Genomic DNA, 23,566 nt, shown 5'->3' on the forward strand with positions numbered 1-23,566 from the left:
GATGGGGAGAGGGAACTGGAATAAATAGGGAGAGAGGGGGAGGCGGACCGAAGATGGAGAGTAAAGAAGATAGGTGGAAAGAGTATAGGTGGGGAGGTAGGGAGCGGATAGGTCAGTCCAGGGAAGACGGACAGGTCAAGGAGGTGGGATGAGGTTAGTAGGTAGATGGGGGTGCGGCTTGGGGTGGGAGGAAGGGATGGGTGAGAGAAAGAACCAGTTAGGGAGGCAGAGACAGGTTGGACTGGTTTTGGGATGCAGTGGGTGGGGGGGAAGAGCTGGGCTGGTTGTGTGGTGCAGTGGGGGGAGGGGACGAACTGGGCTGGTTTGGGGATGCAGTAGGGGAAGGGGAGATTTTGAAACTGGCGAAGTCCACATTGATACAATTAGGCTGCAGGGCTCCCAGGCGGAATATGAGTTCTATTCCTGCAATCTTCGGGTGGCATCATTGTGGCAGTGCAGGAGGCCCATGATGGACATGTCATCTAGAGAATGGGAGGGAGAGGGAACCATTTCCACTCCCCCTCCCATTCTCTAGATGACATGTCCATCATGGGCCTCCTGCAGTGCCACAATGATGCCACCCGAAGGTTGCAGGAACAGCAAATCATATTCCGCCTGGGAACCCTGCAGCCATATGGTATCAATGTGGACTTCACCAGTTTCAAAATCTCCCCTTCCCCTACTGCATCCCCAAACCAGCCCAGTTCATCCCCTCCCCCCACTGCACCACACAACCAGCCCAGCTCTTCCCCCCCACCCACTGCACCACACAACCAGCCCAGCTCTTCCCCCCCACCCACTGCATCCCAAAACCAATCCAACCTGTCTCTGCCTCCCTAACCTGTTCTTCCTCTCACCCATCCCTTCCTCCCACCACAAGCCGCACCCCCAGCTACCTACTAACCTCATCCCACCTCCTTGACCTGTCCGTCTTCCCTGGATTGACCTATCCTCTCCCTACCTCCCCACCTATACTCTCCTCTCCACCTATCTTCTTTTCTCTCCATCTTCGGTCCGCCTCCCCCTCTCTCCCTATTTATTCCAGAACCCTCTCCCCATCCCCCTCTCTGATGAAGGGTCTAGGCCCGAAACGTCAGTTTTTGCGCTCCTGAGATGCTGCTTGGCCTGCTGTGTTCATCCAGCCTCACATTTCGTTATCTAAGACCCAAGGAATGACGGCCGCTGACCTTCTCAAGATGGCGAACTATTTCTTGTCGTGTTTGTCGAATGCATCACACATTCGAATTTAGGAAAAACAACAACGGATTGAATGGAAGTCGGTGCAAGCAAAAATGTGAAACTGGGACAGAAGGGTTCACCGCGCAAGAATCTGCCAAAAAAAGTTTTTTTTTGTTGAAGCCCTTCTTTTAATGGCGGAATGTACGGCCCAGCATAGCGACGTCACTGTCACCGAGGCAACGGAGACTCAAACATAGAGAAGAGCCTGGAGCAGAGGAAACATGACTTTACCACTCTTACCTGGGAACACATTCAACAAGAATGTGAGTAACTTCTCTGCAAGTAATAAAAATCGACACATTTAAGAAACTGTTTTCTCTTTCAAAATTGACTTCAACACCAACCTTTGAGGAAACCCCGGGGAGTAAATGTTTGCTTGTTTGTAACTCATTTTTTAAACAAAAATTTCCATACTGTTAACATTCAACATTGTTATTCCTACTTTCTGTGCACGAGTAGTAAATACTTCCTGCAGGGTTTTGGCTAGTTGGCACAACACTGTATGAGATTGTCAGGGTGGTCACAGTTGCGTCTTAATGTTTAGAGGGAACCACTGCACTGACAATGATTGAAAATACCACTAATAAAAGGCCTGGAATATTCTCAGGGCTGGTGGTGCACTGGTTTCTTTGTTTGGAGATGATCACACCAAACTATCCAGCTGCCTACAGAAGAGATGAGTAGAGTGAACACTGGGTTGGATAGGTGTTCTGTTTGATATATGAAAACTGTCATTCAAAAGATGTCATCCATTGGAATTCCCACTTCCAATGGGTTCATGTCTGCACTTCTTGCAGTTTTATAACATTGAGTGATTGTTGAAAGATGCTTCCATCATTTTACAGGAAATTCCCCAAGTGACCACCAACAACAAAGCCCGCTCCAGCAATTCCTCCTTTTGGCCTCAAGTGCTAAACTTAGAGTGCTGTTAAATTGGCCTCTTGCACCCAAGACAGTCCTCCCTTCCTCCTTCTGTCTCATGCCTTGTACAGCCTTCACTCTGCTGACCTTACTAACTTCAATCTTTAATCTCTGTTAAAGATCTGCTTTTCTTTCAGCCCAAAAACATGGAGACTGAAAGTCTTGTCACAGTTAGCCCTGTTGCTTCAGCCTTTATTTTCAGGTATGAACATCTTGCACCTTGCTGTCAGTAAGTCTTAACATGTGCAATCCTGTCCCTGTGGAAACCACGTAGGCTTGTTGTCAAACAGAATACAAAACAGATCACATTACCAATTTACCTTAAACTATGGAGATGGTTTAAAACAATATTCTAAAATCTTGGAGATAGTAAGAACTGCCGATGTTGAATTCAGAGATAATCGTGTGGATCTGGAGGAGCACAGCAGACCAGGCAATGTCAGAGGAGCAGGAAAGTTGACGTTTTGGATCAGGACCTTTCTTCTAAAATCTTGCATTTGTACCAAAGCCACCATCTGAGTTGGAACTGTATGACTAATCCTTCACTGTCAGGAATTCTAAATCTTGTAACTCCCTTCCTAACAGTACTGTGAGTGCAGACAAGATGGATTCAGCAATTTAAAATGTGGCTCACCAGCACCTTCACGAAAGCAATCCAGGATGAGCAACAAATGCTGGCCTTGCTGGCTCACACCCTATAAACAAATCTATTTTTGAAGAAAGGGGCAAGCTCACCTTTATAAAGCAGGTTTACTTATGGATTTGAAAATGTGACTTGTGATACTAGGTGCACTTTTATCCTAAAAAAAATTGAGTAAACATAACTTTCTAAAACAACAGAAAAAGTGCAATTTTTTGAAGTTCTTTCTTCAGCCTAAATGACCTATTTATATTTTCTTTGGGTGTCTCAATGCCCAAGGATCACCAATTTATGTTAATAATTGTGTTTCTGATTGTCAGGGCAGAGTTTCAGACGGAAGCCGTTTCATACTGCCTTTATGCAAGTGTCCAAAACCCTCTAATTATTTGAGTTCATCAACGTTAAAATTTTACTAGGTGATTTTTTTTATTATAGAAGGAAAAAAGGTAGAGGTGTAAAATGTGATACTATGATAATTTTGTGTATCACTATCAAATCTATATGAAACAGATTTGAAGATGATTTTGCATTTAAATTGCTGAACTGCATTTTAGTTTGTATTTGAGCATTCTCTTTGAAGGTTTGTACTTATTCTATCTTTAGAAGGAGTTGCTTTAATATTCTGTTTGGTCGATTCAAAGTGTTGTATTAACAGCAGGTGGTAGAATTAACTACTATGAAATTGAGCACATTTTTAAAAGACTTACAAGTGACTACAAAACTATTCTGCTACTGCTGCTGTTACAGAACTGAAGACCCGAAACCATTGCTTCTGTTTCTAATATTTCTCCCACCACCCCCCTTTTATTTTTCTCTTTACTTCTTCTAGATTCTTTAATGTTATCATGCCTTCATTCATTTCTTCTCTTAGGCAATCTATCTTCCCCAATCGCTGCCCAAGTCATCAGGAATCTTCCATCTATTGTCCCATGCATGCTCCATATCTAATAAACCTACAGCTTCCCTCCATGCCCCTCTTGTCATATCTGATGGGTCTATCAAGGCACATTTCTAGGTAGTTAGAAAAATTTTCGATTTGAGTTAAAAAGGAGGTCATGTGGATGAAGTCACATCAAAGATACCCTCCATTCTGTTGTTAGGCACTAACACTTAAATAGGATGGACTTGAACAGATCAAGCAGCTCTGTAATGTGAGTAGAATTGTAATTAACCGCAATCTGTAATTTCATTGCCTGGCAAAGTTCTACTCTACCACAACGATCATACCTAAAAATAAGGTTTCAGCCTGGTGAAGTGACAACACAGGTACAGCTACAACATTGGCATCTACCCAGCAATGTGGAGCATTGCCCAGTTATATCCTGTGCAAAAAAAGCAGGAAAATCCAATCCCGCCAATACTGCCCTAGCAGTCTACTCTCCATCATTAGTAAAATGGTGAAATCAGTGACCGTACTATCAAGTGGCACTTGCTTGACAATTACCTGCTATTGATGTTCAGTTTGAGTTCTGCCAGGTCCATTTGGCTCCTGACCTCATTACAGCCTTGGTCTAAACATGGATCGAAGAACTGATCTCCTTAGGTGAAGTGAGTGACTGCCTTGATGTCAAGGCAGGATTTGACCAAGTATGGCACCCAGGAACCCCAATAAAGCTGCAGTCAGAGGAAAAACTGTTACACTTGGCACAAAGGAAAATGGTTGTGGTTGTTGGAGATTAGTCACCTGAGTTCAAGGACATTTCCACAGAAGTTCCTCAGGATAGTATCCTAAGTCTAAGCGCCTATGCCATTTTATTAATAACATTCCATGAAAAGGTCAGAATTGGGGATATTTGCTGATGAGTGTACAATGTTCAACATGATTTGGGACACCACAGATACTGAAATAGTCCATGTCCAAATGCAGCAAGACCTGCACAAGTGAAAAGTAACATTTGTACCGCACAATGTTGTGCAATGACCGTCTCCAATGTTGGAGAATCTAACTATCAATTCCTGATGTTCATTCATTCAATGACATTACCATTGCTTAATTTCCCACTACCAACATCCTAAGGTTTCTATTGACCAGAAATTGAACTGAACCAGCCATACAAATACTGTGGCAACAAGAACAGGTCAGAGGCTAAGAATTCTGAGCTGAGTAATTCATTTATTTTTTCACAATACCTTACTGCCACCATCAAGGAATTGCTCAGGAGTTCGATGGAATATTCTCCATTTGCTTGGATCAATAGTTCCATCATTATTCAAGAAACTTAACACCATTCAGAGCATAGTCAATCAATTTATTACTTGCTTGGTAATAAAGGGAGTGAAAGTTGGAATTGGTGGTTGGAGAGCCAATGTACAGTAGCGTCAAGTGTGTACCATTTATAAGATGGACTGTAGTCATTAACCAAGATTCCTGTAACAGACCTTCTAAACCTACAAAGATCCACCATTTACAAAGGACAAGGGTAGTAGATGCATGACATCTCATCACCTGCAAGTTCCTCTCCAAGCCATACGTCATCTGGACTTGGAACCATATTGCCATTCCTTCACTGACAGTGGGTCAAAATTCTGGAAGTCCCTTCCTTTCAGCATTGAGTGTACCTATGCGTTAAGGATTGCAGTGGTTTAGGAAGGTAGCTGACAATTACTTTTGTCAGGGCTTGGGGATGGTCAATGAATTCGGGCCTAGCCAATGATGCCCACATCTCACAAAATGAATAAAAAAATAAGACACGCACCTTGCCCAAATCAAGCAAACCACCCAACAAGCTGCAACTCTGACTGTTACAAGAAGCAGTGATGAGTAGATGACTTGAATACCTAAGATACACCCCTGTAGTCACCAAGTATAAAGGGCATATAGAAATGTTAACAGCCTACTATGACATTGTGCAAAGGAAATTGTCATTGCCCTTATGGATTTGAGGGGAGAGATGCTAAAATACACTGGTGCAAGTCACCAACAAATTGAGTGAAGTCTGAGAAAGGCAAGTGATTTGCTTTCCTGGCCAAACAGGAGCCATGAAATCAAGGATCCACATCAGCCAGTGCAGCTTGTAATGAGTTTGAAGCTGAGCAAACTGAAGGGCTGCTGATGACACTTGAAATCCCAGACAGGGCATAGATGAAGCTGGGAGTAGATCTCTTCACTCCCACAGAAACCATCCATTTTGCCACCCTGGTCTATTATTTTGGCTACTGGGAGGTGGACCAGCTGTCCTTAATAACTGCTAGCTATACGTAGAAGGCCTGAGAGCACACTCCAGCCTTTATTGCATTTTGAACATTCAACATTCTGATGAGTGACACTGGCCGTCAGTTCATAAGTGCCAGTTCATTAAGGATTAGGGCATTCAACCCCATACATCATATCCAATTATCCTCAATTAAATGGAACTCAGTGGTGTAAATCAAAGCAAAGAAACTGAGCCAATCCAGCACAGAAGCATAGAAGCTTCAAGTTGAGAAACACACCTAGCGAAGGCATAGAAAGTAGTCCAGTGGAAAAAAATAACATCATGCCGCACCAAAATTATTCTTCCAAAAGAAAGCTACTGAAACTGGAATTAATAAAAGACTTGAAAGACAAAAACAAAACTAAGTTGAAACAGCAGAAAGGCAAACGTTGATTTTGATAAAACTGCCAAATTATTGTCAGGTTTGAGCATTGGACAGCCAATCACAGTACAAACTTCCAAATATTTTCCAATCAACCTGTTCAGACAGGCTATTACACCCTCTGGAGCAGGTGGGATTTGAACCCAGGACTCCTGGCCCAGAGGTAGGGATATTACCACTGCACAGTATGACCTCCAAGGGTACAAACATCCATGCTGTCAGAAGACTCATCTCACTGTCATGCCAAACCTAAACTACTACTCTTCCAATCACAAAAAATCAATAATAGTTATAGTAGCATGTGCAAGTGACAAAAGCAAGATGAAATGGCAAAAGAGCATAATTTCATTTTAGCAAGATTGCAAAGCCATTGCCAGAGTTGAGTATTAAAGAGCTGGTACAAACCTTCAACAGTCTTAACAAACGTCAGCTCAATGGGCCACATGAGTCCTGTGTTGAGCAGTTGGCACCTTGAGCACATGTGGAAGTGAATGACCTGATATACAGTAGGCACTTCACATCCACACAGTGGGAGCTCTTGCTCATTTGTAGGCTGCAGATAGAGAAAGCATGAGCTCTCCATCTGTACAGACCACAAATCAACTGTTAGAGCCAGATGTCCTTAGCAAATGAACAGCAATAGGCATTGCAGCAACAGCATTTGACACAGAACCACATTCCCAAAAAATAAGCATCTCTCAGCCAGACAGCAAATTGCAAGACACATGCCAATGATTAAAAGACCAGTGGATTTAAAACAATTTGTGTGCAATGCATGTGCAGAGACTGATGAGAATAACAAACTGTTAATGCATCAGAAAGTTGTACGACAAAGTCAGAAGTCACACAACGCCAGGTTATAGCTTGTGACTTCAAATAAGCATGTTGCACTGTTGCACTGTAACCTGGTTTCATGTGACTTCTGACTTTATAAACCATAGTCCAACACTGGAATCTCCACATAACAGTTGAGTACATAGTGGATAATTTGGATAATTCAAAATTTAAATGATAATGCGTGAGAATTGCAATTTTGTACCATTCTACTGAAGTGGGATGGGAATAACAGTCCACGAAAGTATGATATCATAGCAATTTATTGTGTCCTAAAGCAGTGTTTAAAATATACAAGCTTTGATTGAACACAGTTCTTTCCATAGAACTAAGAGGACCAGGATCTAAATTATATTTACTGTAAGATCATTATATGTGGTCTTGATTTTAACTCTGTGCAAATGATTGTGTTTTTAGTGAGTTAAAATTTTAGCCAAAGTGTTTATTTTAAAATTAAAACCATTCAGAATTTGAAGGTTACTTTTTAACATATTTTTGAGCTAATAGTTGTTTGTTTCCTTTGCTGTAGTTGGGAAGGGAGAAATTTCATAAATCTCATCACTTTGACTTTCCAAACGATGTCCCAACAATGGTGGGAGAGGAGAAACCTGGCATTGGTGGTGAACCATTAGTTGGTCAAAACCTGAAACCGAAGTTCAGTGTCTTTCCAAAGGGACATGGCAGTGACGCACCAGCATGGGTTGTCTTTGACAAGCAGGTATGCTTTTGTGTATGTTTGTTCCATTTGAAACACTTGAAATGATTCATGCTGCAATTATGCTCGTGTGGATTTTCATTGAGCATAAAATTTAATTACAAAGTTTAACCTGTGAAGTATTTTCACAAATCTCCAATTTTCTCTATTCCTTGAAAACAGCTTTCATCCTGTGTTCTTGCCATAGTTAACTTTAGTTCTCACTTGACTGTTTCAGCATTAATGACTGAGTCTTCAGCCTCACTCCATTGTACCATTAAACTATATTCCCTAAACCTTGCCTCCTTGGCATCCTCCTCATTTTTAAAAGCTTGTTCAACTCTTTTGCCCTCGCCTTGAATTTCATCTGTTGTTTCTTGCCCTGTAGATGGTACATTACACACAATCTAATATTTTCCATCATAGTATAAAATGAAAAATGACCATTAAGTGAAATACTGAAGGATTTCCGACAATAATAGAACAATAATCTATATGCATTCCTTTTGATTACCTTCAGTTATGTTTTTATTCCACTCGCACTGTGCAGTAGTCATGAAGTGCATTTTCTTCCTTATATTCCTTGACCTTGGTGTAACCTTCCGTGCAGTCACAAATTTGATTTCTAGCCTGCTCCATGGGACTACAGTTCCTTCGTTTATCTTAAAACTCAACTCTTTGATCAATATAGTTACAGGAGTAGACAATTCAGCCTCCATTAATTAGATAATGATTTATCTCCATCTCAATATTTTTTCCTTCATTGAAGCATTTCCTTCAATAACCTTCTACAAATCTAAAACCAGCAGATTTTTTATTGAAAAGTTAAATTTCAAAAACCCACTGACTTTTAAGGAATAGAATGCCACATCTCTACTATTTTTTTGGAGAACAAAGTGCTTTCTTTTCTCACTCATAAATGACCTAACTTTACATTCAAGGTTGTGCTCCTTTTTACTGAAATATTCTAAAGAAAATCGCTTTTATTTTAGCTATTCTGTTGAATATGCTTATAATTTTATATACATTATACTATTACTTAGCTATCTGAACTGCAGTAAATGCAAGATATAGCAGGAACTGCAGATGCTGGAGGAGAATCTGAGATAACAAGGTATGGAGCTGGATGAACACAGCAGGCCAAGCAGCATCAGAGGAGCAGAAAGGCTGATGTTTCAGGCCTAGACCCTTCTTCAGAAATGGGGGAGGGGGAAGGGGATCTGAAATAAATAGAGAGAGGAAGGATAGGCCTGGGGAAAGAAGGTTGGATGGCAATTGGTGAGTGCAGGTAGGCAGTGGTGGGGATTGGTCAATGAGGTGGGAGGAGCAGACAGGTGGAAGAGAAAGCAGACAAATCAATGAGGCAGGGATAAGAGGGAGGGGTGGTCTTGGGGTGAGGTCGGGAGTGGGGAGATTTTGAAGCTTGTAAAGTCCACATTGAGACCAATGGGTTGTAGGCTCCCAAGGTGGAATATGAGGAGCTGCTCCTCCAGTTTCCAGGTGCTGTCATTGTGACACTGGAGGAGGCCCAGGATGGATATGTCGTCCAGGGAGTGGGAGTGGGAGTGGGAGTGGGAGTGGGAGTGGTTCGCGGTTCGCGGTTCGCGACTGGAAGGTGTTGTCATTTGTCACGAACAGCGCACGGGCGCTCTACAAAGCAGTCTCTGAGCCTCTGCTTGGTCTCACTGATGTAAAGGAGGCCACATCAGGAGCAGCAGATGCAGTAGTCCACACTAGTGGATGTGCAGATGAACATCTGTCCAATGTGGATGGTTTTTTTGGTTCCTTGGATGGAGGTGAGGGGGCAGGTTTAGGTGCAGGTATCACACTTCCTCAGGTTGTAGGGAAAGGTGCTGGGGTGGTGGGGCTCGTGGGGAGTTGAGTCGCGGAGAAAGTTGTCCCTCCAGAAGGCAGATGGGGATAGGGAGGGAAATATATCCTTGGTTGTGGCGTCAGATTGCAGGTGGCAAAAGTGGCAGAGAATGATGTGTTGAATCAGGCGGTTAGTGGGGTGATACATGAGGGCAAGGGGGATTCTGTCTTTGTTTTTGTTGAGGGGAGGGGGTGTGAGGGCAGAGGAGCAGGATACACAAGAGATGCGATTGAGAGCGTTTTTGACCACCGAAGGGGGACAAGTTGCGATCTTTGAAATACAAGGACATCTGGGATGTTCGGGAATGGAACACCTCATCTTGGTAGCAGATGCGGCGGAGGCAGAGGTATTGAGAGTAGGAGTTGGCTTTCTTGCAGGAAGGTGGGAGAGGGGAGCTATGGTCTAGATAGCTGTGGGAGCCGGTGGGCTTAAAATCGATATCAGTTTCAAAACTCCTCCCACCTCACTGACCAATTCCCATCACTGCCTACCAACACTCACCTACCACCATCACACCTACCTTCCCCTCCCTCTCACTATTTATTTCAGAGCCCCCTTCCCCCTCCCCCATTTCTGAAAAAGGGTCTCGACCTGAAATGTCAGTTTTCCTACTCCTCTGATGCTGCTTGGTCTGCTGTGTTCCTCCAGCTCCACACTGTGTTATCTCTGACTCCAGCATCAGCAGTTCTTGCTATTTTTTATGCAATATTACAGTATTGCCGATGCTGACAATCTGAAAAAAAACTCAAAAAGTGCAGGTCTAACATCATCTATGGAGATTGAAACAGTTAATGTTTCAAGTTAGCAGATCAAGCATTTTCAATTTTATTCCAAATTTATACAACCTATCATTTATAAATAAAACCTTTTAGCATTCTTGAGGTGTGGTGCCCAAGATCATATTTAATATTCAAATAGGATCTGACTAAAATGTAATTACACATGTACACTACTTTGTAGTCCAAACGTACAGAAATAAAAGCTGAAATTCAACTCGCCTTTTTGAATGATCTTTGCACCTTTAATCTAAGCTTAATTCATCTTAATTCTTTGTTTCACAGAATTTCTAGAGTCTTGCCCATTAAAAAAAGCTTTGGATTTGTCTTTTTTGTATACAAAGTGTATGCCCTTACAGAATCTCATACTGAACTCCATCTGCCACAACTTTGCCTACTCACTTCATCTGTAATGTTCCATTGTGACATCTAGTTGCCATCTATACCAATTATTGTCTAATTTGTCAACTTTTGAGTATCCGGATCTTTCCTTCTTCGACTCGCTTCTGAAGCATCTTTGAATTTATTTTTACACAGGAAGGAGGCTTGGAGAGAGAGTGCAAAAGAGATTTACCAGAATGGTGCCTGGATTGGAGCATGTTAGCTGTCAGGAGAGGTTAAACAAATTTGAATTGATTTCCATCAAACGTCAGAAGATGAGGGGTGACTGATAGAAGTATTTAAATTATAAGAGGCATAGATAGGATGGGTAGTCAGAATCTTTTCTCTCAGGGTTGGAAATATTAAAGGACATTGGATTAAAGTGAGAGGGAGAAGGTTTAATGGAGGTATGCTGCCTGGAGAGATGATAGCTATCGTACCCGCTTCTATGTTTAAGAGGCATTTAGACAGATCCATGAACAGGCAGGGAATAGAAGGACACATACCAAGTGCAGGTAGATGGTATTAGTTTAGAATGATGTCATGGTTGGCACAAACAAGATGGGCGAAAGGGCCTATTCCTCTGCTGTACTGTTCTAAGTAAGTCATAATTAAAACCAAGATTTGAGCAAAGATAATTGAAGAGGAAGGAAATATATATTCAGACCAGTCCCCATATTTTGACAGTCACAGTCCTCTTCTCATTGGCTAAAAGTCCACATGACAAAGCTACTCTGACATTGAAACTAATGAGCTCTAGTAAGGCAATAGAAAGATTGGCATAGTAAAGTACTAAACATGCAGCCAAGAGTAAGACTAAGAGCAATTGCTGGATTGACACAGACAATATTTTACATGTCACCATAGTTGACCTATTATCTGCATAATTTAGAGGCTTAACATTCAAAAGACCTCCCATGTATATGCATTGTCCAACAGGTGCTTTGTTTTAAAGCCTATTTTCAAGAAAGTGTTCAAGAAAGAAGAGATGAACAGTACCGAGTAAGAAAGTGCAAGATTTACTTTTATCTGGAAGATGATACAGTACAAGTTGTTGAACCAGAAGTAAAAAACAGTGGCATCACACAAGGTATAATAACAGTTAAAAAAATTAAGGCATACGTCATTACTTCTACTATATTAATATGCTAATTATTAAGCTATTCTATTGTTCTGACAGTCTCTTATTTTATGATGGCTTAACGTCTTTGGTTGGTGGAAAGACTTTGGACTGATTTTATGTTTGCATTTCCCTAACGTGGATTAATAAGGCTGAATGCACATAGAGAAAATTAACTTTGCCAGAAATCTATAATTCAGTCCTGCAACTGACCCATTTCTTGGACTTTGAAGTGAGATGCTTTTGACTTAGCTTTGATGCTGAGTTAATGGAAGTACAGTCCTGATTGTAGTTGAAGAACTTTTGCAAACATTTTGAATTTTTCAGGGAATGATGCTGAATCTTGATAAGGAGATTAGAAGAGTTGGTTAGCCTATCTGGGGACGTCAGCTTCAGTAATGGGAGCTATAGTTACATTTTCTTTTTGGGATGTAGTTCCAAGTTTGAAATGGAATACAGGCAGCAAAGAGGAGAAGTATTACTTGTGCCAACTTGGCAGATGGTGAAATTTAAATTCAATTAATAACATTAGAATTGAAAGCTCTTATAGTTGATGGTGACCATGAAGCTGTCATTCATTGTTTATACAAAAACCCATCCTCTTCACTCATCCTTTAGGCAAGAAAATCTGCCATCCTTGTCTGGTTTTCCCCGACTCCGGTTCTACTGTAATTTAGTTCACACTTAACTGTTCTCTGAAAAGAAATGGCAAGCCATTCAGTTCAAGGGCAGTTAAAGATGGGCAACAAATCTTGGTCCTGCCAACGATACCCAAATCTCATAAAATAAGGTTATAAAAGTGATGGCCAAGGAGGAGTTAGCCAGGGCCCCTTTGCTCCAGACAAGTTATCCATGTGAATATTCAGATTCCTTTAAGATTGCACCCTAAAATCACAGTTCCTCCACAATAAGATCTTTGTAACCCAAAAAAATTTGTAGGTTAAACCATTGGCGTTCCAAAGCTCTGGTTCATGGTTGTATGGCCTGGGGAGAGACATCATGGATTCACCAGAACAGATGTCCAAGTTTGTGGTTTTTGGTATATTTCCACAATCTCACCACCATAAGAGTGTCACCATGGCCACCAGATATACAGAGGTTAATCTAGGAGAGTAAGAGATCAGGAAAAGACTCCAGTTCATCTAAGATGTCACCCCATCATCACCATTGACCCAAAATTCCTGACCTTTCAATTTGTTTGTCACATCCACCCCAGTGTTCTGTTTACAAAATCCCAAGGTAAATAATTGAAACAAGAAAAAATCTATCCACACCATATTTATCCAGTAGTACATTCACTAACATACAAAACTGAACAAGTCATACTTGCACCTTGCCTGAGTTCCTGTATTGCAGGTGCTTTTGCCTGCCTGAGTGCTCCTACACAGTACTACTCCAAAAGCCATCCAAAGGCCATAATTTGCTGGTGAAAGGTAACTGACCGTGAATAGGTAAGATTGCAAATGGCCTTGTGGGATGATCTCAAGTACCTCTGTGCCTGAGGGTTGAGCTTCAATGGCACTACCTTGACATGGATGGGTGCAATGTGGGTTGGCTGTCTGAAACAGCAACAAATGTAGAATATGAGTAGTGGGAGAACACAACTGTCAGGCTGAGAAAGACAAGATTATGGAAATATGGACTTAGTGCCTTTTTCCTCTGAATGATGCCTCAGCAATCATAGTAACTTGTCAAAGAATGTATTGAATTACCACAGCATACTCATTTCCAAAGCCATGATGGTAGCAGTCTGATCCTGCAAAACACAAATATGGGTCTCAATACTTCAAAGTGAGCTTCCACTGCAGCATTGAGCCATTTGGCTCACTTTTGCCTGTGCTGTAGTAGAGTCCCAGTCACTGTGTTGCATCATACAAGAGGACCCGCAAGTGCTGTCCGAGCATTGAACACCACTACCATGGAGGAAAGGGTGGGTTCCAAACTCTGTAAAATTATTTGGAAATGATTATTTGTTAGGCTTGGCAAAATGGTAGGTATTCTGGTATGGATAACCATTAGGCTTGTCCTTCATGCTGCCACAATTGATGTCCTCATCTGAGTCCTGTGCAGAAGAGCTCAACTGTGACCTCCCCGTTCAAGTGATAGGTCAGACTGCCGCCTGTTAATGCCCAATGACTCACCACGTGCACATTTTATCTCAGTGTTACCCTGTAAGGCATGTGCAGAATCAGTATCTGATCAGGTGATCACAAGTGAAAAATAGGTGATGGCGTTTCTTTATTACTGTGACAATACTGCCACTTTAAAAATGATTATTTTGTCCTGGGTTTTTTGAAGAGAGGTTGTAAATTCAGAGATGCTGAAGTGGCTATAGGAGACAACCTAATCCAGCTAAGTGGACACCACAATTTAAATAACAGGCAGGAAAACACAATAGCACTTCATCGGAGGCTGCACTAATGATGTTGCCCAAGAAGGTAACTAAACATTTGCAGAACAACAAACAGCTCGACGAGGCAACCAACCACAACATCCACAACCCAAGCTACAAATCTACTCTAAAACCTTAGAGACAGCCTAAGTCAACAATTAGGAGGCCCTTAGGTTTACTAAAAATGCTGTTGTTACTGTAGATGGGAAGTGGCTAGTGCTCATGGATCAGGCTGTCGAGGTTTATGTTTGGCTTTAGCTTTTTGGGTCCAAGAAGGGTTGGAAGCTTCAGTAAAAGATTCCTAGTTGCTACTTTCGCTGAAATCTCTTGCTGTTGTTTCCACCTGGATTCGAGAGCTGCATGTTTGAATCTGTATCTGAATTTACCTTTTTGCAAGGCGTGTGTTTATGGGTTATTCTATTGGAATAGTTAATTAGTAATAGGCACTGTATTGATTATTCAGTTAAGTTTTCAAATAGTTAAGTTATTCTAAATTCCTCTTTCTCAACAATCCTGATTTTGTGGTTGAAGTCAGGCTAAACATTGAGAAGTCTCTATTTCCTCTACAGAAATGTTGTTTGTGTTCTGATGCCCTGATTTACTGTGTTTACAGCTTTGACTCAAAGGGTACTAGCCATAGCTATAAATTGCAGAGCTTCCTAATGTTGATGGTTTGGCTGATGGGAATGGTGATGTTAGTCTTAGCAAGTTGAGCATTGGTGGTCACTTCACATAGGTGTACACTTCACAGTGAAGTTAGTATGCCTACTGCAAAATACAAAAGAGGACTGTGGTAAAGATGTTAAGCGCTGCGGTGACTTTTGAGAGTTACTAGCTTTGGTGAAATAACTCTAGACGCTAGTATTCCGTCACAAAGTCACCCTTTATTTGCCCATAGAAAGCCCTAGACACTGATCCAGCTGTCAAAGTGTGAGGATGTCTGTCAATCCTGTTTATGTCTGTTAGCCAGGCTCTCTGATTGGATCTGATTAACGGCCCTGATCAAGGAACTCTCATTCTATGAGGGTCACCTGGCTGACTTTATTACAATCACTTCGTCCCTCACCCTCCGAGTCAGAAGTCATACGTTAGTTCTTTTTATTTATAGCTCCTCCTGGCGCATTTTGGCACCGGGTCAGGTTCCTCCAACTGTGCCTCGGATGCAGGCAGCATGTAAGGCTCAGTAGCTTGTCTGTTGCTCGCAGAGCACCTTGGAAGAAATTCATTCTCTTTTTCAGACAGCAAAGGCATTGAAGCGGTGACATCCACCATGTCCGTCTCAAATTCTGAGATCTCTTCAATACCTGATGGAGAGGGATAACCCATGGGTTCCGCTAGCCTTGCCAATTGCTCCAAAGAGCTGGGCATGTTTTACCACTGCACCACTTGTGCGTTTGCAGCTTTAATAAGGTCCATGTGCTTGTAGACCGCCTCTCCTACCCAAACTTTATTCATCACTGGACCTGACCTCACATTGACAATCCCTCTTATCCATGTGGGACTATTCCCATGGTTCCTACACCAAACTTCATCCCCTGAGGCAAACTTTCTCTCTTGTTCAGCAAATTCTTGTGTCTGGCATTGACATTCCTGATGCCATTTCATCGTTTCCCCTCAGGCCTGGGAAGATCATATTTAACCTGTGTGAACTGTTCTCCTCATTAGCACCTCTGCTGGAGCTATCCCTGTAGTTGCATGAGGGGTGGTCCTATAATCAAATAGGAACCAAGACTGTTCAGTATCTAGTGAAGCTGTAGACTGTTTCTTTAAGCCTGCCTTAAAAGTTTAGACTGCTCTTTCTGCCAGAGAGTGGATCCTTTATGCTAGGGCTTGGATATTTATCCAGCTGCGCAAAGTTGTTTACTGTTTGTTTAAAGTCCCCACAAAGGCAACTAACCTGTCGGGCTTCATATTCAGTACGACTAGTGCTGCCCAACCCACAAACTGGGCTGATTTGAGGATTCTTTCACTTACCAGCCTTCTGATTTCTGCCTCTACTTTTGCCCATGAGGCTAATAGCACCAGGTGGGCCTTGTAGAATCATCGAACTACTTCCTGGTCAACCCGCAAGATGGCCTTGTCTCCTTTGATTGTCCCTGGACCTTCCAGAAAATAGCCAAGTATTTAACCAGGACTTCACTCACACAACCATTTTCTAATCAAAATTACTGAGCCAATCTAGGTGAATCTTTCTCAACCGATTTCACCCCAGCAAGCTTGCACCTAGCCTGTTACTATCACTTTACTGAACCAGCTGCTTCTCATAAGAGATCAGAACTCAAGTTATAACCTTAATCTGTAAAGTTTTCCTGGTATGGGTCCTCAGTCAAACCGAGGTCTTGTGCAAACTTAAAGATTGGAGCCCAAAGTGAATAAAGACCAGTTCTGCAATCTCTGAAACAGCCACACCAGTATCAACCTCCATTAGAGCTGGGTGACCATTTAACCAGGTGTTTATTTTGATTGGTTCTGATTTTGATGTTGCTGAGCAATTTAACTGCTCCAAACTAGATGTAGGTAGACTTTCCAGAGTATTCACTGCCCTGGACATCGGCCTATGTGTTTTCTTACTCAATTTAAATCTAGTGGGACTCTTGATATCTCAAGTCTGCATACCAGATGCATCTACAATGCTTTGCCAGCCCAGAACCTGAAGGACATTTTAACTGTGTGAATGAGCCCGGGCCTTATTTTAAGATTTTGCTGTGGTCTAACCTACAGCCTTTCTTTATAACTCAAAACTTTCATACCCAGTATGCTCCACTTGCCATATTTTTCTAATGATAAAGCCAATTGTAGTACATGTTTAAAGTCCAGTTGGTCTTCAGCTAAAAGGCATTTTCATGGTTAAATCATTAATCCACATACCAAATGAACAGTCTTTCAGCATCTCATTATGGGTTAAAACCAGAGTCACTTGCCTCTGCCAGTTATCTTAACCTAGTCAAAAATCCCGATACAGATTCCCCAGATTCTGAAATTGTTGAATTAAGCCAATAGCATCTCAAAATTAGAGGAGGCCTGAGGGGTGGTTATTTCCTAAACAAAGCTGTCAACCCTTGAAACGTTTTAGTTTCTGGTGCCTCAGGGAAAGTTAAGCTCCTAATAACCAACAAAGCTGTAAGTTCACAAGCTCTCAGGAGAATTACTCATTGTTTTCCATCTGCCCCTATGTCATTTGCCCAGAAAAAAATCATGCATTCTTTCCACATACTTGACCCAGTCTTCGATGGTAGGATCAAATGTGTCAAGTTTCCCAAATAACAGCATGATGTCAGAAATGCTTACCCTAACTCAAAGACAACTGTTGGAAGCAAATTTCTTCAGGAGTGTGCTTTTCTCTTGTCGCCAATAAAATAAGTCCACAGAGGTGGTACCCCTTCACCAAGTCACTCTTTATTTGCACTTGGGTGGTCCTTGACACTGATCTAGTTCCCTCAGAGTGTGAGGATATCTGACAATCCTGCTTTTGTCTGTCAACCAGGGCTCCTTGATTGAAATAGATTAAAATAGTCCTAGACAGAGAACTAATATTCTATGAGGCCCACCTGACTAACTGCGTTCTAATCACGACAATTGGTCAACTCTGATCAGTACAGAGGTCTGCAAAAGCCTGTTTGAAGAAGAGTAATCTCTTGATTCACTATTGCTCAGATGAATCCAAGAAAAAACTCCTATCTAATAAACACAGTAATGAATGTTACTTCCTTTGAGCAGCTCTGCTGCTATCCTCTCATTAGGCAGATTTAAGTATCAATGCTGATGTTGTTTCATTTCCTCCAAAATAACCTCTGTCCAAATAGAACCCAGGTATAGTTATAGAAAAGTGAGAAAATAAATGAAAAAGCTGGAAACTTTTCTTGTGCTGCAAAAAGCACAAAGTCCACAACTTTCTATGTGTAATTACCTCAGTGTGTATGTCTACTTTACTACTTCAATGACACTGAGAGATGATCCTCCTAGGATTTCAAGGTAGGATAGACCAAGCCAGACTTATGTATTTTGATTTAAAATGGCAGAGGGGTCCTAATTATATGGTAGCTCCCTTATTTGTATGTATTCATGAGACCCTTCCTAGGCCTATAAAAAAAACTGCGTGGTTTGAATGCTGTCAGCAGAAGTGTAGCAGTAAATACTCTACAATGAAGTTAATTGCTTGTTAGCGCTGCTCTCACCATGTGGACAGACATAACTCCTAAATATGTTTTGTTTCATTGTTATCCATTACCGATAGTTTAGCTTTGAATATTGGGGAATTAGACCATATGTAAAAATAAAGGATCTGAAACAATGTAGACCAAGCAGGATAGCAAATAGTCAAAATGTAGCAACTTGAAAACGAGTAGCATGGGACAGAACAAAATGCTTAAGCCTAAGATTTCTGTTTATTTTTTAGGAACTATAATTCATCGACACCGTATTCCACTTCCGCCTCCAAATGATGATCGGTTTTATACAGTGGATCACTTCAATATTTGTCAAGAGATTGTTTTCTATTCAAAGACATTTATGATTGTAGACTGTGACCAGTTCACAAGAAATTTTCTGCGAAAAATGGGTGTTAAACTGAACCCACCTGGCTGCATTCCTGAGGATCCTTACACTTCAAAACGTGAAGAAGTAAGAATAACTCTTTTTGTATAAAAGGAAAAATATATGGGGAAAATTAACCTGGCAGATATATCAATAAAATTCTGTTCTAATCTGAAACATAATTCAGAATGCAGACTGCCACTGGTTTGTCTTATAAGCTACCAAAAATTTAATGTCTTATTCTTTGTGTTTTGATATGATCAAGGCTACCCAGGAATTTCTGGTTAAAACAATGATTTATAAATTGCTTTTGTTTTATGTTCGCAGCACTTACAATTCATTTTTACATATATTTAGAAATGGTCTTTCTGTGACAGAATTTGTATTTTCCATAACTTACCAGCAGGTGATGCAGCTTTAATACCTTTCTAGAAGACTTTTCTTCTTGCCCCTTTTTTCCTCTAAGTGGATTATACTTCCATATGACAGAAACTGCGAACCTATGGTGCAATGATTTGTGATCTTTAGGACATGTGAACTCCAAGGTAGCAATGCACCCTTGCATTTCATTTCAACTGTACCACTGTGGATGTTGATAACATTGGCATGATAAGCTGACCTAAGATTCTGAATAAACTAACTCAATGTATTTAAATAAATTAAACAAATAAGCTATACAGGATACCAAAAATCTATGTACAATGACTGTATTAAATGGCCTGATCTTGATTTTGAATGTACCCTAACCCACTCCACAAACGATCTGAACCAGACTTCTGTATTGTATTTGATTCTGTTTCACCTGTTACCACATTTTTGAGATTGAATCCTTTCCTCACTTGCTCTTGTTCCAGAAATTCCTCTGCCTGTCCAACATTCTTTTTGTATTTAAGACCTTCCTTGAACCTTGCTTCTTCAACCAAGTTTCAAGTGAATTATCTCTCTTTCTCTGACTTGAAGCCAGTTTTAGTTAATGACAGCTCTGTGAATTTCCTGGAAACAATTTTCAATGTTAAATAAATGTAAATACAAAATGCTTTTGTTCCAGATGACATCATAGTCAATGAGATGTAATTTGCTGGTGGTGAGGATGCAGAATTGGGCTTGGGGAATATAACTTTACTGTAAGCAAAAAGAATTGAACTTCAGCTACCGTGACCCAAGCTAGTGATAAAAGAATCCTGTTATCCTTTGAATCATCAGAAATATTAGTTAACTTCAAGACAATACATATAATGATTTAATGCTCTATCTAGCAGATCTAGTTCCTGAATAACTGGTCCATAGGTGGGTACTATTTACATCATCCAAGTAAAGTTTACTGGCTTCATAAAAAGACATATTTTACATGAGACCTTTCTGATTTTACATAATACAATGTATTAAAATTATGTTGATCAACAAAGCTTGATTGTTTGTTCCCCTCCAGTCTATTGAATGGAAATTTTATGGAATTGGGACCTTAAATATTATCTATGAGCATATAATGCTTTTTTCCCCATTGTCTACATAATGGCATCACATAACCATGCTTAATTTCCTATGATTTTTGAAAGGTTAAATTGGTCAAATAATAATGTACAGAATTAAGTATAACATTTGCTATTTAATTTCATGCCTGATGTGGATAAATTCAGGCTAGTACACTAGCATCATTACAAACACATTTGTTCATGTTTAGTTTTTCTAATTCCTTTTATGTAGTTCAAAAGTAAATGTACATAAAACTATTGTTCTAATACATCTGATTATAGTTGTGATTTTAATATATGCATACATATTTAAATATATATACAATTATTTTAAAAATGTGTGCTTAAAGGATGTCTTTACTGTCTTAATATCTTGTCTGAAGTAATTTTAGAAACCAATACATTAAATAACTTTAATCAACAAGAGCGTTTTCTTATTAATAGAATTTTTGAATAATCTAGTGAAAATTAATTATACTTATTAAAACAAACTGTTTATAAATATATTTTCACATTATAATGAAATAAATGTCTATTTTTAATTTGAAGAACTAGCTTTTGCCTTTCAAATGCATTTTTAAAAATTTAGTCAATGCCATGAATATGAATCCCTTCAATAATTGTATTTTTACTGCTGAATTTAAACTAGAGGGAAGAAACTGAATTAAATTTTGCATTGGCAGACCTTTAGTACTTAGTTTTGAAAGCATTACCAAGAACATAGAATAGTTGTTATTGATCCAGTTTATCATTAGTTATTTTTGTAAGCGAATGAACTCAATTTCCCATACTTGAGCGTTTAAAATATTCAATGACAGGAAATGCAAATGTATAGGGCATAATTTTTTGGTTTGCTTTATTGTAAAATTCCAATTTCCATCACTGTAGAACAGCAATGGATACTTTCCTTTTACTGTACCTGGGCTTATTAAGTAGTTTCACATTTCTGATTTGAAAAATTTGCGATTGTTTCCACTCTGTCTTGTGCACTGAGATGATGGTCACCCAATTCTTGTGGATGGTAATGTTCCCAGACCCTTTTCCTGCTGTAGGTTGTTTAATTCTCCAATACCATTTACAACAATTCATGGCAGAACTGCAGAGCTGTCAGACGATCACCTACTTCAATGCCTATTTTCCAAACTATTCCTGCATATTTTTATGTCATTAGTGGTTTGAAATCTGTCAATCTCACCTTAAACATGCTTAACAACTAAGCTTCCATTTCCCTCTAGGATTGATAACCTGAAAGATTGATAACTCCTGTGGTTAAAAATATTTCTCCCATCTCAATTCTAAATTGCATTTGCCTTATTTTGAAATTTTGTCCCAGGGTTCGAGATTCCCCAAGCAGGGTACCATCTTACCTATCTACCCTACCTATTCCTTTTAAGAGGTTTGTTAGTCTCAATCTGATCACCTGTCATTCTTCAAAACTGTGGACAATACAGACCCAGTTTGCCAATCTCTTTTCATAGGACAAACCCAGCCACTTAGCAAAAAGTTTAGTAAACCTTTTTTGCATTCCCCCTGTGGTAATAATATCCTTCCTAACATTGAATCAAGCTTCTATGCAATTGAAGTAAGATTTCAATTATCCTATATTCAGATCCTCTTTTAATAAAGAGATATTTATTTTAGCCTCTCTAATGGCCTGCTGCACATGCATGATAGCCTTCAGAAACTTACAATATTGACAAAGACAACCAGGTTCATTTTGTGCGTCTACACTTTCTAATCTCTTACTATTTAAGAAATACTTTTTACATTTGTTCTTCTTAACAAATGTGGATAACTTTATATTTTTCCGCATTATATTTTATTTGCCATATACTTTCTCACTCCCTGAGTCTGTCTATATCTTCTTGAAGCTGTTTGCATCTTCTTCATATTGCAAATTCCCATTTAGCAAGCTAGAAATTTGGACAGTAAAGGATGTTTGTTTGAAAGAAATATCACTGTAGTGCAACCAATAGCTGTTCTTGATGGTCATCATCCTCGTGCACCTTCTGTATTTCTTTGTAGATGGAAAAAAATATGCAGCCCCTTCGTCCCTATGAGAAGATCGATAAGCTTAAGCAGTTCCTGGACCATGACACGCATGTGCTGCGATTTTACTGTTACTGGGATGATTCAGAATCTCCGTTTGGAGACTTCAGGGAACTCACCTTGCACTATTTCTTGGCAGATGATACAATCGAAATCAGGGAGGTACTTCAGCCAAATTCAGGTAGAGATGCTGTTGTATTCCTCCACCGAAGCAAACTACCAAAGGTATGAATATGAATATTTGTAATTTGTTGTTGTTATTTCTAAATTTCCTTAAACATTCCACTAGATTACATCTCATAAAGTATAAGGAGTAAGTGCCAACAAGCTAGTAGTTGCAGTCATGTGACTGGGGATTTTGGGTTGAAATGCTCAGTTAATGAAGTGGATTTGATATACCATCATCAGAAACCATTTGTAGCTGATAAGTGTGGCGTTATTTGCACAAGTCAAACAATAATGCCTTCTGAAGGTCTTCTTGTTCAGCTTTGACTGGAATAAACATCACATCTTCTAATTCTTTGTGTTGACTCAGCTGAAATTCTTGCCTTTTGCAAAGAATGTCACATTCCAGGAGATAATGAGTTTGCTTTTATTCCACTTTTGCTGGAAATTTCTGGAAAGAGTTAATTTACTTATCAGTAGCAGCCATTTTAAAATGTGGATGGAATCGATTTAAAAAAGACTATTTTGCTGATACTGCAGAGTATGCTGTCAGGAGACACAAGCAAAAGTGAATGAGATTTGCTGAAAAGTGTCTGTCTTTGTCCCTGGGCTAGCTACCATTATGAAAAAGGCTGGGATCACAGATATGATCTGAGCATTCTGTGGCTTGTCACTTTAACTCCTTTTGCATTTTGGATGCCCAAAGAGTTGGAACCAATTTCAATGTAAGCTTCAAATGTCTGTAGTATTTTGGTTTGAACTCACTTTCAAACTTTAGTTATATTATTGAGTATTTTTTGAATTAATAGCTTTAACTATTTTCACCTTTAAAGGTTGGGTGAGGGAGGTGAAAGAGATCAGATGGGACCCCCATCACAGGCCTGATCATTCCTCCCCCAAG

At 40.1% G+C, this 23,566-nt stretch overlaps 1 protein-coding gene across 2 annotated transcripts in view; it reads left to right on the forward strand.

Annotated features, from left to right (window-relative positions):
- The first annotated feature begins 1,382 nt into the window (after window positions 1-1,382).
- efhc2 (EF-hand domain (C-terminal) containing 2) overlaps window positions 1,383-23,566 on the forward strand; it is a 95,650-nt gene continuing 73,466 nt past the window's right edge. The window contains exons 1-5 of one of the 2 annotated variants that reach the window (XM_048540893.2): window positions 1,383-1,502; window positions 7,740-7,928; window positions 11,874-12,024; window positions 18,843-19,066; window positions 22,477-22,725. In XM_048540893.2, coding sequence (XP_048396850.1) covers window positions 1,461-1,502; window positions 7,740-7,928; window positions 11,874-12,024; window positions 18,843-19,066; window positions 22,477-22,725 — 855 coding nt within the window. In that variant the 5' untranslated portion in view covers window positions 1,383-1,460. The remainder of the gene's footprint in view (window positions 1,503-7,739; window positions 7,929-11,873; window positions 12,025-18,842; window positions 19,067-22,476; window positions 22,726-23,566) is intronic. The other variant, XM_048540892.2, reaches the window with a different exon arrangement.

The sequence above is a fragment of the Stegostoma tigrinum genome, chromosome 12, assembly GCF_030684315.1.
Source record: "Stegostoma tigrinum isolate sSteTig4 chromosome 12, sSteTig4.hap1, whole genome shotgun sequence".
NCBI classification, from domain to species: Eukaryota; Metazoa; Chordata; class Chondrichthyes; order Orectolobiformes; family Stegostomatidae; genus Stegostoma; species Stegostoma tigrinum.